The sequence below is a fragment of the Colius striatus genome, chromosome 6, assembly GCF_028858725.1.
Source record: "Colius striatus isolate bColStr4 chromosome 6, bColStr4.1.hap1, whole genome shotgun sequence".
Taxonomy (NCBI): Eukaryota; Metazoa; Chordata; class Aves; order Coliiformes; family Coliidae; genus Colius; species Colius striatus.
The window spans coordinates 42,759,170-42,780,528 of NC_084764.1; the positions used below are offsets into that span (position 1 = coordinate 42,759,170).

General features: G+C 40.7%; 1 protein-coding gene across 7 annotated transcripts in view; it reads left to right on the forward strand.

The window, feature by feature from the left end:
- PPP1R13B (protein phosphatase 1 regulatory subunit 13B) overlaps positions 1 to 21,359 on the forward strand; it is a 70,535-nt gene that overhangs the window by 42,153 nt on the left and 7,023 nt on the right. For 4 of the 7 annotated variants that reach the window (XM_061998899.1, XM_061998901.1, XM_061998900.1 and 1 more), the window contains exons 5-12: positions 9,166 to 9,267; positions 10,215 to 10,389; positions 11,243 to 11,439; positions 12,336 to 12,500; positions 13,329 to 13,509; positions 15,130 to 15,285; positions 19,138 to 19,307; positions 20,152 to 20,650. In XM_061998899.1, coding sequence (XP_061854883.1) covers positions 9,166 to 9,267; positions 10,215 to 10,389; positions 11,243 to 11,439; positions 12,336 to 12,500; positions 13,329 to 13,509; positions 15,130 to 15,285; positions 19,138 to 19,307; positions 20,152 to 20,650 — 1,645 coding nt within the window. The remainder of the gene's footprint in view (positions 1 to 9,165; positions 9,268 to 10,214; positions 10,390 to 11,242; positions 11,440 to 12,335; positions 12,501 to 13,328; positions 13,510 to 15,129; positions 15,286 to 19,137; positions 19,308 to 20,151; positions 20,651 to 21,359) is intronic. The other 3 variants (XM_061998898.1, XM_061998903.1, XM_061998904.1) reach the window with 3 other exon arrangements.

Consider the following 21,359-nt stretch of genomic DNA (forward strand, 5'->3'; position numbering starts at 1 on the left):
GCATAATTTCCAAGGTAACTTTAGCATAACTTACTTTTGTTAGGAGTATGAGGTTGATACTTTTATTCAAATCAGCTACTGGGTATTTTAGCTGACACTGAAATGAATGTAAACATGCTATGGCTGTTGGAAAGTGTCTCAAGGAAGAAACTAATGTTTTAAATAAACAGGTTCCAGATACTACTTTCCTATATTGTAGAAGCTATTTATAAGCAGTTATTTCATATGTGCCAAACGATCATCAATATGTACTTAAATCCATTTCTGATTTATGTGTTTTCATGTTTTGATTTGTATTGAGTCCTGCCTTTTCTTAGCTGTTCTGTGCAAAACAGAGGACAGCCTCACTGGTGAGATTTCTAGGAAAGCAATATGGGAAAACAAGAAATCTGGAGTCTGTAGCTTATGCTGAATAGACTTTAAATGGTTTTTTATATAGAGAGACTTAGTAGCTTGGGCAAGGTGGAGAAATTAGTAACAAAGTAGTAAAGAGATGTTTTTAGCAAATATAGATAATGTGAGATTATAGATAATGTGAGATTTTTTTTCAGTGAAATGTGATACAGTTGAAGGATGTTTATTCTAAGAAACTGTTTATTTTACTTGTGCAAATAAATACACAATATTTTAATGCTAAGTCTCTGAGAAAAGTTACCACCTTCTGTTTGTAATGTTAATTTCAAGATTATTTGACTGTCAGGAGGCAGCATGTACTAGGTATATTTTCCTTTAATTCCCAATAGTCTGGTTGCCTTTTCTAGGTTTAATTATCTTTTTCATTTCCATTAAGCTATAAAAGGCATGTGCTATTGGCATTGGATTCTTTAAAATGGATTTCTGCTATGGGCATATTTCTGACCCAATTAAAAAAAATGCAAGGCAGAGCTGTGGATAAAGCCATTAAACTGGAAATAATGTCATCCATGTCGAGATCAGCAAAACCTCAGGTTTAGTTAAAAGAAAATATCTGGGTTTATTTTGTCTTTTTACTTTTTTATGGCTGAGTTATGCTGTATTTTCAAGTCGTCTCCATTCTGCATGGCAATTTGATGGTCAAAAGCTGTTAGGATTCTTAAATTGGATGATACATAGAGTCAATGTGTTTCAGAAATGTAAGGAGGTCAGAATCAATAATCTTCAGCAGATTCTGGTCATTCTGTGTTCTCTCACAGTCTTCAGCACAAGGAGGCCACTTACATTTCGTGTCAGACCAATTTGATACAGAACAGGTATCATAAACTCCTGTTATCTTTTGTTTTCTCCATCACTATTGTGCTGAAAACAAGTACCCGAAGCATGTGCTGCCTGTTCTTACCAGCAGCCTAAGGCTTTGTTGCCAACTGTGCTAGTTAAAGTATCTCCAAAACAATGTTATTTTGAATAAAGCTTACAGAAATGTTCTGTGACTGGCGGGCTTCTGCTGCCTGTGTCCAGGCTAGCTTGGGAGCATTGGGAACTCATTTGCTGTTTGTTTCTTTCCTATTCTGGTAATTTGATAGTTGTACAGCCAGAGCTGTAGCTCTTTCTTTGCTGTAAATGAAGCACAGAGGAAGAAAATGCAGGGATGGTCCATTGCACTGAGAGCGCCTTGGTTTCTGGAGGCTGAGTATTGTCAGAGCCCTGATCCCAGTCTGGAAATCACTGGCTAGGGAGCACAATGACCTACCTGCATTCATTTTATGGTTGTTAGTCTGCTTTGTTCTAGCAGTTACTCCTTTATGTAATGTACTTTGCTTCCTTTGTCCACATACTTGTGTACCTCGTCCCAGACCTGTCAGTTTTGTCATATAGCTAATATATATTTCTGGGGTTTGACAGCTCCACAAAGGTAAATTTGCAGTCTGGAGGTAAGTTTTGTGTTCCCTCCTTTGACCTAGGAAGGAACAGCAACTTAAAGCTGCTATAGATTGTGGAAAATGGAATCTTTCAGTATGTGCAGTAAAAGCAAACTATTTACTTCTTATTTGTATGAAAGCATTTCAAGCCTTCTCAGGAGCAGCTTGCAATACCTTTGTGGCCTTTACTGTCCTTCCCCATTAGGCTGGTGAAGATGATGTTCTGTCTTTGCCATGGCAAAGTTGTGTGCCTCATTAATGAATCCCACACAGCAGACTAAATTCTTTAAATAGTGAGCCCAAAGGAGTTGCTGCTTTGATTTCTCTCTCCCTTGCTGTAGCAGTTTCTGCCTCCAATTTAGTACTGATCCTGTCCTCAGTCTGTGCATATTGGGAGGACTGGGGGGTTGTTTTTATGGGACTGTTGTGTGTCCCTACCTCACTATATCAAGCCTTTGATATGCTAGTGTTTTCCCAACCTTGATAATGAGAGTTTTCTTTCACATTTATTTTGACTGAGCATATGGTTACCTTTACTGTCACAGATGTGTCTGGGAGGAGGGATATGGAGGACTGCAGAGAAGGCTTTTCTTTCCCTTTCCCCTCTCTCTTCCCTTTCTCTTTTGCCCCCTCTCTTTTTTTAGCTAGAAAGGTCATTTGGCAAAATCATGCCTTGTGTGTTCCACAATTTTAGAATGGCAGCCCATGTAAGAACAAATAGTGTAGCTGGGTTGCAGGTGGGATGTATCTTCTATTATCTTAACAACTGCTCTGTATTGGCTTCTTTGTATAATGAATAGGTGGTTGCAAGTAATGGGATACAAGCAGAAAAAACTTTTCTGGCTAGCCCTATTGATGGCCAGGACCAGCCATTCTGGACCCTGAGCCAGAAGCTAGGAAGTCTTTCCCACTTCTGCATGCTGGTTGATTACATTTTAGCTAGGTTATGTTAGACCTTGGCAATTAATGGTTTAACCTCACAATCATCCCTGTGACGAGAGAAGAAGGGTGGACCAAAGTGCCAACAGAGGAGTAGTAAATGAGGGAGTAAGGATAGAGGCAACAGAGCTGAGTGGTAGGCAAAGAAGAAGAGTAGAAAACAAATGAGAGAGAGTTCATTGTCCGTGATTCATTATACAAGAATATGCATAGGAGAAAGTGGAGTTTGGCCAGTTTCAGAAGGCTTGAGGTAACTTTAACCTGCACTTTCTAGTGCAGGGTGTTGGTAAGGGAACTGAGGAAGAATTGTGTGGGAGATGGGTGTGAACACCTATCTTAAAAATGAAGGGAATAGATAAGGGAATTTAATGACATGGTGGCTTTTGCAAACCTAGAAAAAGATCTGAAGAGATAGAGTGCAGGAAATGATAGAGTGCAGGAAATGATTGGTAAATTCTTGCACTGCCTGGTTTTATTTTTCAATGAGTTCATTACATTATGCTTTACACCAGCTCTTTGAGTGGCTAGGTGTTGCTAAACCTGAATGTGAGATTACAAGTCATCTTGGTTGCCTATAAAACTTTTGAACATTTGTTATTTTCCTCTAAAGATCCTAATTTTGAAATCAGAAATCTCAGGTGTAGGTTTGGTATGTGTTTCATTATTATTTTGAAAGTATTTTCTAGTGCAAACTTAGAATATGATCCAAAATAAATGTCTTCATGACATAGACATGAAGGCAAAGAAATCCATAAAAACAAACCACATCCTAATTATTATCTTGTTAAAAAAGAATCTTATCTCAGCAGGTCAGTCTCGTGGGGGTCTTATTTTAATATTGATGTACTCATATTCCTTTATAAGATAGTTTTCTGATGGCAGTAAAGGCTAAAACCCCTGGAATCAGTCTCTCTTGCTTACAAGTTTTGACTACAGGACATTCTGCTTGTCTAAGAAATATTTCAAGTTCAGGTGCAATTTTTCATTTACTGATGTGGGTTGCCAATGAGTAAACAATTTCATAATAGCTCAGAAGCATGTAGACTGGGGACCTGGTGGTGATAGAACAGCATACCATGAGGGCAGAAAGAAAGGATGGAGGAAGAAGAAGATGAATTTTCACAGTGACAAGACTGATGTGTAGAATTAAATATTAAAGGAGGTTCCTTTTCTTAATTAAATGTCTAAGGTATGACTTGTTTTGAGGCTGCTTGTAAATGGGTTCCAAGCTATTTAATTACTGCTATGCCATTCATCTCACCTGTCTCAAAAATATTAATCATCAAATGGTAAAATATTAGCCTGCAGTAGGAGGGCAATGTCAGAAGATGAAACTCCTGTTCATTACACATTCTGTCTCCCATCATGACCTTTTAGAGTGCATGCTAAACAAAATAAATACTTTTGTTTTCAAGATTCTTGACAATATTAAGAAATCAGAGAACATAGGTATAAAGGACTCGTGTGTGTCTGAGATAAAATACTTCCTCAGTGCCTAATAATGCTGTGTTTGCCCTATGGCATTTCATTTAGGAGATCATCTCTATGTGTAAATGCTTCTGTGAATCAATGAAAAGAAATTCAGAGTTCAGCAAAACTGTCTGCTTTGATGTATCACCACGTAGCAAATGCATCTGTGGAATCTGGAGGAGTAGGTATTTGTAGTGACTTCTTAATACCTCCTTCAGAGAAGGCAGGTCTGTAGGAGGTAGTTTCCTCGTGCTGCGGGAGAAAGGAGATCTGGACCTTAAATGTGATAGGCTTGTCTTAGTTATGAGAGGTGAGTGACATCATGGATAAAGTTGTTAATAACTACTCTGAACATGACAAACTTAAAGAGTCTGAGAAACCAACAACCTCGTTAGAGAACTGAGAAAAGGCAGCACTGTCTTTGCCTTCCTTAACCTGAGGTTCTGAAGATCTGAGACAGATTTCTTTCAGTGGTGGTGTTTGTATACAGATTATTACAAGCAGACTCAACTGATACAAAATGCTCTAAATGAACTGATTCAACTAGATCTCAGCAAGAGAAAGAGACAGTGTTTTTCATTCTGCTTCAAAAATGATGCTGCCCTATTTTGGAGACCTGAAATCAGCAACAGTCTGAAAAAGAATTGATTTGGTGTCGAAGAGGAATTCTCTGTTTACAGCTTCTGTCATGTGGATGAAAAAGAACAAACTGCGAGTGAAGCTACAGGTTTAAAACTTCTATTTCCTCATCTGCCTCTTCTTTCCTTTCCTAAGTACACTGTAGTTACTTTAAGTGAAAGGGACATTTATTCATATTCAGTGAGGTTGATATGAAGAGATTTCTCATATTGCATTTACATTGAAATGGTTAATTATCATTGTTTCCCGTGTTCTTGTGCTTTGCCATGTCTAAACCTTTTAGACATTACACTTTGTGAGTGGAACATATGACAGTAGCTAATAGCTTCTTCAAGGAGAAGCTAATGTTTCTGTTCATCTTATAATTAATCTTCCATATTTTACATCATACAAAATAATACAGGCATTATAAGATAGACTTTCAAATGTGCTTATTGAAAGCAGTACAAATTCTGAGGTTTTGATCAAACTGAGGGGTTTTGTTTGTGGTATTTTTATAAACCAGTTTTTGTCTTTTACTTAGTGAAATGGAGTTTTTACTTTCAATAATACACAACCCTTATTCAGGTGGCAGTTTCTGAATCTAGATATATTTTTAAGGAGGATTCATAGCAGAAGAAAGCATTTCTCTTTCTTGGACAGTGGTATACTGAAAATTACTACTGGAAATAGAATGAGCTATCAGTTTTTAACTTAAACAGATGATCCAAGCAGAAAGAAGGGGAGCATTGGGAAGGCTTTGTATAGTCTGAAGCCATTTGTATCTTTTTGAAACAGGGCATTTGTGTATTGAGACAATACTATCAACTCACCCCCTCACCTTTTTAACTTTCAAAATCAGTGATCCAGAGGAAAGCCTTCTGGCCATCCTGAGCCCTGGTTAGGAACTACCAGAGTCCAGCAGAAGCAGATACAGAGGTTTAGTGGTTTTTTCTGGTGGAAGGTCATACCAGAGGAAGTCAGCAGAGCCTGAACATGTTCTGGGAGCAGCATTTGGTTTTTCAATGTTATTTTCTCATCTCAAGTGAGGACATTCTGGTTCATAGATGATGCTTGGAAAAGCTTCTTTACCTTCTTACACAATTAATGCCTTTCAGTCTGTAATTAATAATAAAATGTCTGTCTTTTTATTAGCTGGTGACCACAAGTTATTTTACCTTAAAGACTATTGGGAAGGACTCTTGTTTGTCATAAGTCATGCTAGTAAAAGAAGTACACACTACTAAGTTCTATTATTTTTTCTTTTAATTACTATGTTCACTAGCAAAGTGATGAAATAGAAAATTAGTGTTTTTCAGTGGATTCTACCTTTGTTCTAGTTCCATTATAAAACTGCAAATATATATATATATATAGATAGATAGTTTTAAATGATTGCTATGGATAGCTTTTATTATTGATGACTAGGAAGGGAAGTTTCACATGTAGTATCTAGTAAGAATTATAATTCTGCATCATAATTTATTGAGTAGGAAATGCTCAAAGAGGGACAGGAACTCTCTCTAAAAATGTTAGTTCAATGTGTCTATATGATGTGTCTCAGATGCTGCAGCTTTCAAAATCACTGTCCCAAATCTGTCTCATTTTAGTGACTGCATATCTTACCTCATTGTATGCAGAAACTTCAAATATTAATTGGAGTTTGGGTAGCCAAAAGAAAAAGGGGAAATTAATTGTTTTAAACTAGATGTTGTCTTCCCTTCCTGACCAAAGCTTAAAGTAACAGTTCTGTGTTATGCATTGGCTGGAGTAGGACTTTGATATAGTGGTATGAAACGTGCCATTCAAAGTGGCTGAGGTATTTCAGTATCAACAAGATGTCAGAGGAGAATTTTACTTTTCTTAGAGGGAAGTTGAAGTTTTGCAGGGGCTGTGTTGCTGCAGGACTCCATTGGAAGTCAGTAGGCTGGGTCCAGAAAAGCAGAGCAGCTAAATCAGCTTTCCTCTGGGACTGGCTTCAGTCAGATCCACAGTCTGATGCTTGATTGACTGGAGTAGGGATGTGCTTGGGGAGCTTCTTTTTAGGTTTGTTTTGTTTTTTCCCTTCCTTTATTTTTTTAATGTCTCTAAAATATTTAGACCACATCCATATTGTCAACATTCATTTGAAACAAGGTTTTATTTGTCAGGATATCAAACCATATAATTCTGTTTTCTTTTTCACCAGTATTGACTGTGTTTGGAATAGGAAGTGATGTAATTGTCATTGGGTTTGCTAATAGTGTAGTCACGTAGTTTGGTGAAAATACTACATTGTTTACTGAATTATTATACCTGGAGGAGGGGACAGGGTGTACCCTCAGCAAGTTCCCTGCTGGCACCAAACTGGGAGCAGGGGCTGATTCCCCAGAGGCTGTGCTGCCATTCAGCGGGATCTCGACCGGCTGGAGAGTTGGGCAGAGAGGAACCTCATGAGGTTCAACAAGGATAAGTGCAGAGTCCTGCATCTGAGAAGGAACAACCCCACGCACCAGGACAGGCTGGGGGTCAAACTGCTGAAGAGCAGCTCTGCAGGGAGAGACCTAGGAGTCCTGATTGATAATAAACTAAATATGAGCCAGCAACGTGCCCTCGTGGCCAGGAAGCCAATGGCAGCCTGGGGGCATCAAGAAGAGTGTGGGCAGCAGGTCAAGGGAGGTTCTTCTCCCCCACTGCTCTGCCCTGGTGAGGACTCATCTGGAGTTCTGTGTCCAGTTCTGGGCTCCTCAGCTCCAGAGGGACAGGGAACTGCTGGAGAGAGGCCAGTGCAGGGACACCAAGATGATCAGGGCACTGGAGCATCTTTCATACGAGGAAAGGCTGCGGGATCTGGGGCTGTTTAGTCTGGAGAAGAGGAGACTGAGGGGGGATCTTACTAACATTTATAAATATCTAAAGGGTGGGTGTCAGGAGGTTGGGACATCCCTTTTTTCTATAGTAGATAGTAACAGGACAAGGGGTGATGGGATGAAGCTGGAACACAAAAAGTTCCACTTAAACATATGAAAAAACTCTTTCAGTGTTTCAGTGAGGGAGCCCTGGCACAGGCTGCCCAGAGGGGGTGTGGAGGCTCCTTCCTTGGAGGGCTTCAAGACCCGCCTGGACGTGTTCCTATGTGACCTGGGCTAGGTGACCCTGCTTCTGCAGGGGGTTGGATTAGATGATCTCTAAAGGTCCCTTCTAACCCGATCATTCTGTTGATTCTATGAGTAGTTCAGTTTTTACATTGATCCAAAAAATTGACTTGAAATAGACGTTGGGCTATTCTGAACTTTCCAGCTTTCCAGCACAGTTTTTCAAAGGCTGGTATTTTTCTTTCTGTGTACATTCTCAAGTTGTGGTTAAACAAACGACAAAGCAGGTATTTGGCAAGTGTCAGCGTCTAGAATTTGTCTTGTTAAACTGCACTTTTTCTTGCATAGTAAAAAATGTGGTAGAATTGAAGTAATTTAATGTATATATTTAAATGGTATTTGTTGATAGAACTATGAATATATGGAAACAACACATTCTTGTTTAAAAACACATAACATTTGGTCCTGTACAGTTACAGCATTATATAGATTTTAATTAATTCTCAGTATTTGCCTCTAACCCAATCTTGTAAATTCTTTGTTGATTTTGAAACTCAGGAGTGATAAAGCCCCACTAAATAGCTTGTCTTTTCATTCAAAGTTTGCTTAGTAATAACCACTTACCCAGAGGGGATCAACAGTTATTTTGCTTCACTTTGTGTAGACTATTTTTCACAGATTCCTGTTTTAAGTGCTCCCATCTGCCAGGAAATTTCAGTCTTTGGATGTGAGTTTAGTGACAGCCTTTATCTAAGAGATCTCACGTGGTCTTGTCCTGTGCTAGATAAATAATGCTAACCACCAGTTAAATCTGCCAAGGCAGTTAACACTGAAATAGTAGGAAAGGAAAGGAAAGAAGTTTCAGATTCCAATACTGCTTGAAATACCTGCTCACATGTGTGTTATCACAAGTGCCATAGCAATACTGTGTACCAGTTCTGAACATAATGTAAGGGCTTTTTTGTCTTGTTTTACCATTCTGTGATTAGTGTTTTCCTCTTTCATCAGCTTCTCCACTTCTTGCTTTCTCTGTCCCTGATATGTATGTGGTCTGTGTCCTCTTTCTCTGCTCTGAGATTCCTTACTGTTTCATAAGTGTCCATCAGTATTCTTCCTCTGAGGACTGGGGAGGAGGCTTTAGCCTTCCTCTGAGGAGTGGGGATTAAGCTTCTGTCACCAAAACACTTAAAATGATACTGTAATGTGTTGATCTGTATTGTGTTCTGCAGGTTGGGAATCCACGTGTTGAGCTCACTCTTTCTGAACTTCAAGATATGGCTGCCCGACAGCAGCAGCAGATTGAAAATCAACAGCAGATGTTGGTTGCTAAGGTAATAATTATATACAGATCATAATCAATACAGATTTCCTCCAGCATACACAAGCCTTAAGTTTCATGGACACAGAAAATCACTAATTCATTCTAGATAAGCTCAAGAAAGAGCTTGAGACATCTGTTGTTTCCAAGTTACTATTAGCCTAGGCAATACACATTTCAATGTAAATGATACTCTGATAACCTTTGTCAAGCCAAGTCATGTGGCTTTATAAAAGTATTGCTAGATGTTATTGTCTCTTTTTTTTGAGGCTCACTTCATGATCTGTGATATAGACTTGACTATATGCTCATCTTTAGTAGCTCATTCCCTCCATAGTGGTGTGAGATGAGAACATGCTCTTTTCATAAATATACCTGTATTACTTTTCCAAAGTCTCTGAAATGTAAGAATCAAGGTATGTTTTCAGAATGGGGACTGGGTTTAATGGTTTTGATGTTTTAAGTTTAACAGTAGCCATTGGATGCTTGGAGTACCTAGGAGTCAACCTATAAATGTTTCTTTCTTGATGAAATTAATGTAGTAAAAGAAACATTTCTGTTGAAGAACAGAAGAACCGTTAGAACTGGATTATTATCTTGCAGTAGGTCAGCTTGTTAAAAATGTTCTGTTGGACATACTTTGTCTGCTTTGGGAAACTGGGCAAAAGCTGTTTGAAGTTCATTTTGCAACAGCAGGAAAAGTGTTACCTGGTATCAGAAAGCAAATGTCAGAGGAAGCTTCACAGAAGCGTTGGATTGCTCAGGGTTGTATTTGCACACATGTAAATTTGCTGTTTGGTCTGAAAGATCTTGAATCTAAAAGAGATTTATCAACGTTAGAAGTTTTTCTAGGAGGACTGATACATGTTTTAACTAGATGCAACTTTTTCTGATTTCTGGAAAGAAAACCCACTGATCATAGTGATGGGTAAAACCTTGTCTAAACCCTTGTTCTGTCAGGAACAGCGTTTGCGTTACCTGAAGCAGCAAGAACGGCGTCAGCAACAGTCCGTTTCGGAGAGTGAAAAGCTTCAAAAACTTAAAGAACGTGTTGAAACCCAGGAGACAAAGCTGAAAAAAATCCGTGCCATGAGAGGACAAGTGGACTACAGCAAGATCATGAATGGCAATCTGTGTAAGTGAAATGGTAATTTATTTGCTAGTCACAGAATCATAGAATGGTTTCAGCTGGAAGAGAGCTGCACTCATGGAGTGCAGCCTCTGTCCCAGCCCTATCACCCACCAGCCCATTGCCCTCAGTGCAACACCCACCCAGCTCTGAAACCCCTCCAGGGACTTATGACCTCCAGCACCTCCCTGGGCAGCCCCTTCCAATGCCTGACAGCCCCTGCAGGAAAGAAATTCTTCCTCAGATCCAGCCTGAACCTCCCCTGGTGCAACTTGAGGCTGTTTCCTCTTGTTCTGTTCCTTGTCAATAGGGAGAACAAACCCACCCCTGCCTCGCTACAGCTTCCTTTCAGGTAGTTGTAAAGAGCAATAAGGTCTCCCCTGAGCCTTCTTTTCTCCAGGCTGAACAACCCCAGATCCCTCAGCCATTCCTCATATGAAACATGCTCCAAATCCTTTCCTAGCTTGGTAGCCCACCTCTGGGAACTCTGTATCCTCTCCAGCACCTAGTTGTGCACTGAATAACAATGCTGTATTGCTAGTCAGTCTAGCACTGGAGCAGGGTTTCAGACAGAATGCTTTTTGTTACAGAGGGTGCTGTGATTCTATGAAGTTTGCATGACTTAACTTTTTGTTTGTTTAATGTTGTCAGGCATTTCATTAAATCAGAGTAAGTCTGTTCTCCAGCTATTAGCAAATATTATGACTCTTATCAAATTCCCAACACCTATGTATTTTATACATGCACTAAATTGAAAACCAGTATATTGTATTTATCAATACCTGAAGAATGAAAAAAGTAACAACTTCTGCTTCAGTTAAATGGGGTTTTTTAATTACATTTTTCTTGTTAATTTTAGCAACTGAAATTGAGCACATAAGTGCCATGTTCCAGGAAAAGCAGCAAGAGCTACAGGCTGCAGTGTTAAAAGTGGATCAACTTACTCAGCAACTGGAGGATTTAAGGAAAGGGAAACTGAATGGGTTTCAATCTTACAATGGACAAATGACAGGACCTGCAGCAGTGGAATTAAAGAAATTGTATCAAGAGCTGCAGGTAAGTAACAGAAAGATGCTATTCAGATGATAGCTGTAGATTTACATTGTATTCACAGGATCACAGAATCTTAAGGGTTGGAAGGGACTTGGAAAGCTCATCCAGTCCAACCCCCCTGCCAGAGCAGCACCACCTAGAGTAGGTCACACAGAAACTCCTCCAGGTGGGTTTGGAGAGTCTCCAGAGAAGGAGACTCCACAGCCCCTCTGGGCAGCCCCTTCCAGTGCTCCCTCACACTGAAGAAGTTTTACCTTGTGTTTCTATGGAACCTCTTCTGTTCCAGCTTGTACCCGTTGCCCCTTGTCCTATCATTGGCCATCACTCAGCACAGCCTGTCTCCATCCTCCTCACACCCACCCTTGATGGCTTTGTGAACATTAATGACATCACCCCTCACTCTCCTCCTCTCCAAACTGAGGAGCCCCAGCTTCCTCAGCCTTTCATCAGAGAGGAGAAGCTCCACTCCCTTCATCACCTCTTCGGCCCTGCACTGAGCTCTCTCCAGCAGCTCCCTGTCCTGGAACTGAGGGGCCCAGAACTGGACACAATATCCCAGATATGCTCTCACAAGGGCAGAGCAGAAGGGGAGCAGAACCTCTCTGACCTGCTGCCCACAGCCCTTCTCATACACCCCAGGATGCCATTGGCCTTCTTGGCCAGAGGACACATTGCTGGCTCATGCTCATCCTGCTGCCCACCAGAACCCCCAGGTCCCTTTCCCCTGTACTACTCTCTAAGAATTCATACCCCAAGCTGCATTGGTACACAGAACAAGTTGCCAGTGCTTTGAATTTTTTAACACTGTATTAAAACCTAACCTGACAACAGACAGAATGAACCTACAGTCCTGACAAGTGGGGTGTTTATTTTTGTTTCTTCTTTTCTTTTCTTTGAAGATTCGTAACAGGCTTAACCAGGAGCAGAACTCCAAGCTTCAGCAGCAGAAAGAACTCTTAAACAAACGCAATATGGAGGTGGCCATGATGGACAAGCGAATCAATGAGCTGCGGGAACGGCTGTACAAGAAAAAAGTTGAGGCACGTCAAAAAGAAAACATTCCTGTAAGATAAACTGTTAAAAGGGCCACGCTTTAGTTTATCAAGAGCCTATAAAAACTACCTAGAATCCCACTTTTTTTCAGCCAAATGATACCATTACATCTAAACAATCCATTTGAAGTGTAGCAGGCTTCTTAAAGCTATCGTAAGGTTTTCTACAGATACCAGAAAACTGTCAGACAGAATGCATTTCCTCTTCATTTTCTGTGTGGCACAGACCATACTATACTAAAAATTGTAGTAGTTTATATTTCTAGGAAGGAAAAATATGATTATGAGCTGTGTTTCAAAGCATGAAAGCATAAAAAGAAGTTTGAGGTTTGTAACATATTGATCTTCCAATAAGGAAAACTGATATAAATGGTCCGATCAAGTTAGTCTTAATAGCTGGAACTTTGAAAAGCAATGAGAGAACCATTGATCTAATGACTAGAGAGATCAGTTCTAGATTTCCATATATATTCTTAGCTGAAGGTACAGCTTTAAAGAAAAAAATCCCATACATATTTGATCATTTAGGAACTCATTTGAAACCATTTTGCCTCAGAACGGCACAATGCAGGAGACCTTGCACACAGTAAAAGTTGCTGCAAGAAATATACCTGCAGTGGATTTGAAACTTAATTTTTGAGGTGTTGATTTTAGGGAATAAAATTTGTACTTTCTACTTTTTTTTTTCTGTGGGAGCATGGAGTGTGGTAACTTAATAATTAAGGCCTTATGCCACAGTGCATGGTTCTAGGTGATGAAATTCAGACCTCCTGTTCATGCAGAAATGGCCTAGATTAAATGGAAGTTCACACTTGAATTTGTCTGATTTGCTTTTTGTAGTTGAATCGTATAAATGGAACCTCATCACCCCAGTCATCCCTGAGTGCTTCAGGAAGGGTGGCAGCAGTAGGACCTTACATCCAAGTTCCAAGTGCTGGCACTTACACTGTACCAGTCGATCCAGTTAAACCACAGTCTCTCACCATTGCTTCTAGCTCAACGCATGGAAGATCAAAATCTGGTAAGCACTTAAGTGTGGTGTTTTGGAAAGGAGTAATAAAGAAAAGGAATAATCTTAGGAGACCAAACATTGGCATAATCTGTAGGTGGAACAGGCAAGTTCTAAATGTCTTGATACCCTTCTGTGAATTGGATGTTAGTCATTTGATGTGCTGTGGTTTTGCCTCTTCCCATGAGTTTTTTCTTTGGCTGGTATGCTGCTAAAGGGAACACATGTTCTTTCACAGATTCCACATTCAGTCCTTAATGGCTTTTCAATTAATTATGTGCTCGAATACAATAACAAAATCAACTCTATGACAAACTATATTATAAACAAGTACTTACAGGATGTTGCTTTTTGTCAGGTAAAACAAAGCTAGTGAAAATAGTGTTGCTGCTCAGAAGGAGAACAAGTAGGAAAGCAGAATAAAAGCTAGGGGAGGCTTTTGCTTCAGATGAGACATGAGAATCTGTGGTGCTTGAAGCACTTCTGAAATGGTATAACCTTAGCATTGATGCTGTTTACTCTTTCTGACTGCATTAGTGAGCTTCTGTTCCAGAGTACTCCCCAGAACCTGATGCCCACAACTGGCTCCCATAATTAATGATACCATCTGCATTATAAGATTATTTATTTGTTTGATTTTTATTGGAGATTAAAGGTAGCAGGTCATAACATTTGTGCCTTAAGTCATTCTGGCAAGTTGTTAAGAAACGTTAGCCAGGAAAACACACGTAACGCAACTAAAGATATATTATCCCATGTGTCGAACCGTAGGGCTTAGTTTACTTAGTCTGCTAGGAGGGATCTAAAAATGAGAGAAGCAATGACCAGCAGAGCAAAATCTTCTGCAATATTCACACACATTCCAGTAGTGGAAAGCAGATACTCCAGCCAAACTTGCAGCATGCTTCCAGGTGGGGAAAGGGGAGATGGAGGGAAGACAGTTTGTAGTAAAGAATGACAGAAGTGCCTCCCAAAACACCCAAAGTCAGGAAGTGAAACTCTCCAAACAGAACTTGAAAAAAACCCCAACAGTCTTTTCCATTGATGTTAGTGATGCTACAATACCTTTAGTTTAATTCAAAGGCTGTACAGCCCCCATCACTGTGGTTCTGTGGCCAGCTCTGAAGAATATGGGATGTTTAATTACAGGGTGAATTGACAGATGTGCAACAGTTTTGTTTTCAGAGATATGGATTTTTCTTCCACATAGTGGAAGGGACAGCTTATAACTTCACAATAAGGTTACAACCAAAAATAATTCACTGTACTGTAAATATCAACCTCAGAAGATACACATTTCAACTTCTAGACCTGTCTCAGGAGGTCACAAGATCTCTGAATGATAACATTTTATTTTATACAAGTAATTGTTCTACCCCAAGACTGATGTTGTGTTTATTACTCTGAGTGTACTTGAATCGAGTCCTATAAAGATAGATGTATGTAAGGAAAAGCTTATATGTTCCCAGGAAGAAAAGAAATTGAGGATTTGTTTTCAACTGTCATGCTTTTTATTTCTCATTATCTGAGTGTTCCTGTTCTATTTTCTCCATTGTCATTGTTATAATTTTTCCACCACTTGTTTTTCTTTCTTTTTCTGTGTAACTGGATCTGCCTCGGTGTGTCCGGTAGAGACAGACTGTGGGGGTGTGAAAAAATCTCCAGACACCTGGAAGGTTTCTGATTTAGACATAATAGTGGATCCTATTCTGTCACCTCCCACTTCTCTCCAGTCTGCTGTTCACAATGTCATCCGCCTGGCACCTACTGTCTTTGACACCCAGCACTGTGAGTCCTGTGGAAGATCTCTGGCTAGCTAAGAACTCAGCTTTTAATATGGTCATCTGAGCTCTTGCATACAGATGCATATTAAACAGCATCTTTAGAACTCGTGTGGTGGTCTGGCATGCACAAGATGCTGTTGAAATGTAAAACTGTGGAGAAGTTGCTTTTTATCTTTGAGGGAAACAGATTTCGGCAAATTCATCCCTGGAGTACTGGAGTCGTGTACCAGGGATGCAATTTCTTCATCAAAACTTGACATTTTCTAATTGTTATTAGGAAAGTCATGGTAATCATGAATTACTGTGATTACAGCCCAGGCTCCCCAGGGAGGGTGTGGAGTCTCTTTCTCTGGAGGTCTTCAAAACCCACCTGGACATGTTCCTGTGTTGAGCTTGAGTTACTTTGTGGGAAACTTTGAGTTTCCATGTTGCACTAGCCTCAGAGTTGGCATAAAAGCTCCCTCTGTCCCAGTCAGACTGCCATTGGACAAAAATGCTACAATTGGTTTCATAGAATCATAGAATGGTGGGGGTTGGAAGGGACCTTTAGAGATCATCCAGTCCAACCCCCCTGCTCAAGCTGGTCCCACCTAGATGAGGTTGCACAGGAGCATGTCCAGGTGGGTCTTGAAAACCTCCAAGGAAGGAGACTCCACATCACTTGTTTGTAAGTACCCTGGATCCAGACTCCAAAAAGTTTGTAGGTAAAATCAGAGAAAATGCACAAAAACTTTTGTGTCTGCATATCACTGTCTTATTTATGTAAATACCAAAGGGATTGGTGGGGATTGAAATACACTGGGCGTTAGGTCATCTTACAAGTGGCAGACAAGAGGGTACCTTGAGAGCGGAAAATGCAGCCAGTTGACTGAAATGAGGTGGCTGAGTGCAAGAGCTAGTGAAGGCTTTTCAGGGCATTGCCATCAGAAGGGCAAGAGTGTCACAGAAGTCAGATGCAGCTTGGCTTACCCTGCACCTGCAGATTGCAAGAGCAGCTTAGTGAAGTGCATGAGGTTCAGCGTCAGTTGTGGGAGTACTTGAGAGGTGAATCCATAAAAGAAAGTAGCATGATAGGTGGCAAGTTTGCCAGGACATGAAAGTAGGAGCAGTCACATTCAGATGTTTAGAAATGGGGAAGTTAGAGAGAGGAGAGATAGTCTGAACTTACTTGGAGTCTGTTATCTCAGAATCTGGGGATGAACATACTAATATTTGCAATTAGAAAGACAGTAACACAAGAACTTTTTGTAATCCTTCAAATAGAGGAGTGTGGGCTTGTATTTGCAGGTAAGATAATGAAACTCTCTGTGATTTTTTTGCATCTGTTTCTTTCAGTGCTTTCTTAAACCTGTGGCAAAGTTGTTTGCATGTTTATCTGAAATCAGTTCCCAAATCTTTCACTGATTTTCAAATCAAAGTTTCACTGAATCTTACTGGAGTTATGGAACATCTGTGTGGTTTGTACAGTAAATGTTAATTCAATGCATACTTGGGAAAATTGCCATTATTTAGGGTCAAAGTGACAGTCATCCCTGACTGATAGTCATTTCTTTCTGTCTTCCTCTTGATAAGCAGATGGTTAAAAGCAAAACCAAACAAAAACCCCAGCATGTCCAGTTCTTGGATGTTGCCAATGCTGAAGCCAGGCCTCACTCCTTTACTTCCTGGCACTTTGCAAGTGTGAAGTGATTTCTGGACTGTGTACTACATCCTCTGTGTAAAAAAAATATGGAAGTGTTAACCCTATCTAATTGACCAACCACAAAAATACTCTTGCTCCAAATTAGTTAGATCTCAGACTTCAAACTGTTGATCTGAATTTGAAAGGTTACTACAACACAGCATGTTAGAATCATAGGGGTTGAAGGGGACCTTTAGAGCTCATCCAGTCCAACCCCTCTGCCAAAGCAGGTCCCGCCTAGATCAGGTCACACAGGAACGTGTCCAGGCAGGTTTTCAAGCCCTCCAGAGCAGGAGCCTCCGCACCCTCCCTGGGCAGCCTGTGCCAGGGCTCCCTCACTGAAACAGTTTTTTCTTATGTTAGAGTGAAACTTTTTGTGTTCCATCTTCATCCCATCACCTCTTGTCCTGTTGCTAGCTACTATAGAAAAAAGGGATGTCCCAACCTCCTGACACCCACCATTTAGACATTTGTAAATGTTAATAAGATCTCCCCTCAGTCTTCTCCAGACTAAACAGCCCCAGGTCCCGCAGCCTTTCCTCGTATGAAAGATGCTCCAGTCCCCTGATCATCTTGGTGGCCCTGTGCTGGCCTCTCTCCAGCACTTCCCTGTCCCTCTTGAGCTGAGGAGCCCAGAACTGGACACAGGACTCCAGATGAGGCTTCACCAGAGCAGAGGAGAGGGGCAGCAGAACCCTCCTTGACCTGCTTCCCACACTCTTCTTGATGCATCTATTAAATTGTCCTTATCTTAACCCACAGAGCTCTACAATTTCCCCCTGACTTTTTAGGTTGGTTTCTGTCAGCCGGGGCTAAACCACCATGATTTTAACAAGCCTATAAATAGGTTTGAGCCAGTCAAGTGAATTTATACTCATGAAGTGAAAACATGGGGTGATCACTGTTAAGAAGTCCCAAGATTGTCATTTCCAGGGTGAGGGGAAGAAAAGGGATACTCAATAAAGAGGGTAAGGCTTAGGATGGAAAGCAGTGGTAATGTCAAATTCGCTTTAATTGGAGCCTTCCTATTCAGCTTATTCTTAGACTCTCTGCTATACCAGACAGGATGTCAAAGGATTCCAGATACAGCTTTGTGTCTGTTTTCTGGGGGCTTAAAACTGAAATGCAATGGGAAATTTTGCCATGAAATCTCTTTATTTTCACTTGATGTTGTCTTACTGTGAGGTCCAGGAATCTCAGTAAATCTACACACACAGAAGCCCCCTCTCTATTGTAGCTGTTATCCTCTAGTGTAGTTAGTTACCTGTTACATGTCAGCTTTACTGATGCTAATCAGTAAGGTGATTACAGGCAATAGGGAAGGTAAAATGACTTCTGATCTCCTCAGAGTAAGAGAAACCTCAAGTTTAATCTTTCAAAGGCAAATCTAACTAAGGACCTATTTAGATACTATAAACCAGAACTAATTATCAGGCTATTAAAGCTTTCTTGCTTACTTAGAGAACAGAAACTAAATGGGCTCATGCAATTAATAAAGTAACATGTCAATGCACTGAGGACTTCATTAAGGATTTGTTGCCTCAGTTTATGTGCAGCTGGGCATGATTTTGTTACATCTGATAAAAGCCCACAACTTGTAGCATCTCATGAGCTGAATCTGTTACCTGACTTTAGGGCAATTCTAAAGAAGTTGATAGAGGTGATTATGTTGAGGGAAAACAACAGGTAAGTTAGCTGCCACTTTTTTGTCCCACCCCATTGGTGAAAGGAGTTTTTGGATCCTGTGAATGAATCTAGTCACCATAGTTTAAATTTGGAGGCAGTGCACTGAGAGCTTACACAGGCTTAACATTTGGCATAATTTGACAGTGTCTCCTCATAGTACTAAAAGAAATACATTGATGAAGTGTTTCTGTGAGGATTTTTGTTCTGAACTTGTTTGCCTTCTAATAGTAGGATGTGCAACACTCAACCCAAAATTGTAACCCTCTTTTTTTCCCCCCTCTAGAAATGGTCAATGCAATCTGCATGTCCCAGGGTGACAAACAGCATGTGGTGATTGGGCTTTCAGTATTGATTTCTGAATCAAACCTTAATAGTGATTTGTCTCGTTACTGCAATCAAATTGATCCTGTTGTCATCTAAACTATGGCATTTCAGGTGGTGTTTTCCTTGTGGATTATCTTAAATGTTGTATTTTTGTCTGTTTTAAAGCTAATGATGGAAACTGGCCAATACTTAAACAGAGCTCAACCCCTGTGGTGAAACCCCCTCAGATCTCCAACACAGACTGGAAAGAATCAAGCATGGATACTGCTTTAAAACAAGGAACTATATCCAGCCAGCCTTTGCCAACTTCAGTATTAGGAAGCACTGATAAACTGGTGGGTTTCATCTCTGATACATTTATAGATCTGTTTTGCTGAAGTTGTGGACCTTTGGCTTCCACAGCTGAACTCGCTTCAGCTACATACACATCCAGTTTCCCTGCTCATGACTATTGTATAAGTCTTAAATAAAATTGCCTTTGTATTCCTCCTGTTCCTTTCTGTTCTTACCACATCACAGTTTGGTGGGTTTTGGCTTGGAGTTTTCTTTTTCAGCTTCAGTAGTTCACATTACGTTCTGTTCTTTTACATATCTGGTCTCCTCTTTCCTTTCCCTTTGCTTCATGTAATCATCTCACCCACCTTCCTAGCTTTCTAATTCAGATCCTCAGTACTCTTTTTCCTTGGTGTAGATTCTCACTTTTTCAGTGCACTCTTAAATTTCACAAGAGAAGTCATTAGCTCCATCCCTGACGGAGTCCCAGGTGGTGTCAGTCTGCACTGATGTGTGTTCTAGTACATCAGACATTCTTTCAGACTGTAATCTTTAAAGACCTTGTCTCTGTGTAGTTTTGTTAAACTCTTGTTACCACATACTATATTTTCAAGTACATGATCAACTAGATACTGAAATCCAGAACACAGTTATTCAGGCTTTGAAGGTATGCAGATAGTTTTGGATGCATGTTAATGCATTAGAGCTGAGGATGCCTTTAAACATTGGCTTCTGTCTGAAGTATGATGAGGTTTTGTGACAAATTCAGGTAGAATCATACCTAGGATGAGGAACACAAATGACTCCTCTGCTGTCACATGAGGTTATTTGTATGTTTTGTTGAATGAGGAGTGTTCCTGCTGCAAAGACTTTAAGTGATACACACTGGTTTTTGTTCTTACCTAGGGTCTTGACCTGGGCAAGGTGCCACCAACAGTCCCTGGTGTAAGCAAGCAGTTGTCTCAAAACTATGGGACCTATCCAAGTCCACTTCCCTTAGGAACAGGCTCCACAAATTCTCTAGAAAGAAGGAAGGACAGCAGCCTGCCCAGACCTGGCACCGGCATGACGAATCGACAAAGACCTGTTCCGCTCCCGCCGCCCAGCAACGTCCATCAGCCCAGCTCTTCCCAGCAGATCCAGCAGAGAATCTCCGTGCCTCCCAGCCCTACCTACCAACCCTCCGGCCCCCCCTTGTTTCCAGGAGATGGCAGGCCAGAACTCCCTTTAACTGTGGCAATCAGACCTTTTCTAGCTGACAAAGGATCAAGACCTCAGTCTCCCAGAAAAGGGCCGCAGACGGTGAACTCCAGCTCCATCTACTCCATGTATCTTCAGCAGGCAACACCACCAAAGAATTACCAACAGGCTGTGTACAATACCTTGAATAAGTCAGTAAAAGCAGGTAGAAAATATTTTGCTTTCTTTTTTCCTTTTGAAATAGACCATTTTGATCTACTTACTGGGCTTAGTTTATTTTCCATATTGGTTTGGAAAAACTTACCTTTCCTCTTCTCTCAGACCTACAGACTTTCTGAATGGTGTCCAATGATAGGACAAGGGGCAATGGGTATAAGCTGGAGCATAAGAGGCTCCAAAGAAACAGAAGAAAGAATTTCTTCCCTGTTGAGGTGAGGGAGCACTGGAAGGTGCTGCCCAGATGGACTGTGGAGTCTCCTTCTCTGGAGACATTCCAACCCAACTGGATGAGTCCCTGTGTGCCCTACTCTAGGTGGCCCTGCTCTGGCAGGGGGGTTGCACTGGATGAGCTTTCCAGGTCCCTTCCAGCCCTTAAGATCCTGTGATTTTTTTTTTAGGCATGCAGCACAACAGACAAATGATCTCATCTATTTTGGGAGTGATAACCATGTATACGTTCAGTTACCTTGTATTAAACCAAGATGCAATTAGAACAACACGGTCTGGATGCTCTAGCAGTACTTCCAGTACCAAGTTGCAAAAAACTAGAGAGGAGGGGTTTTCTCTTCTTGCTGCTTCCTTATGAAAGAGGAAGAACGTTCCAGGTGTTACTTGTAGCCTGTAAGAAGTATCACCATCACTGACACGGATTTGTTTCTGGTGTGATAGGTTCCAGTGTTGTGGGGGTTTTTGTC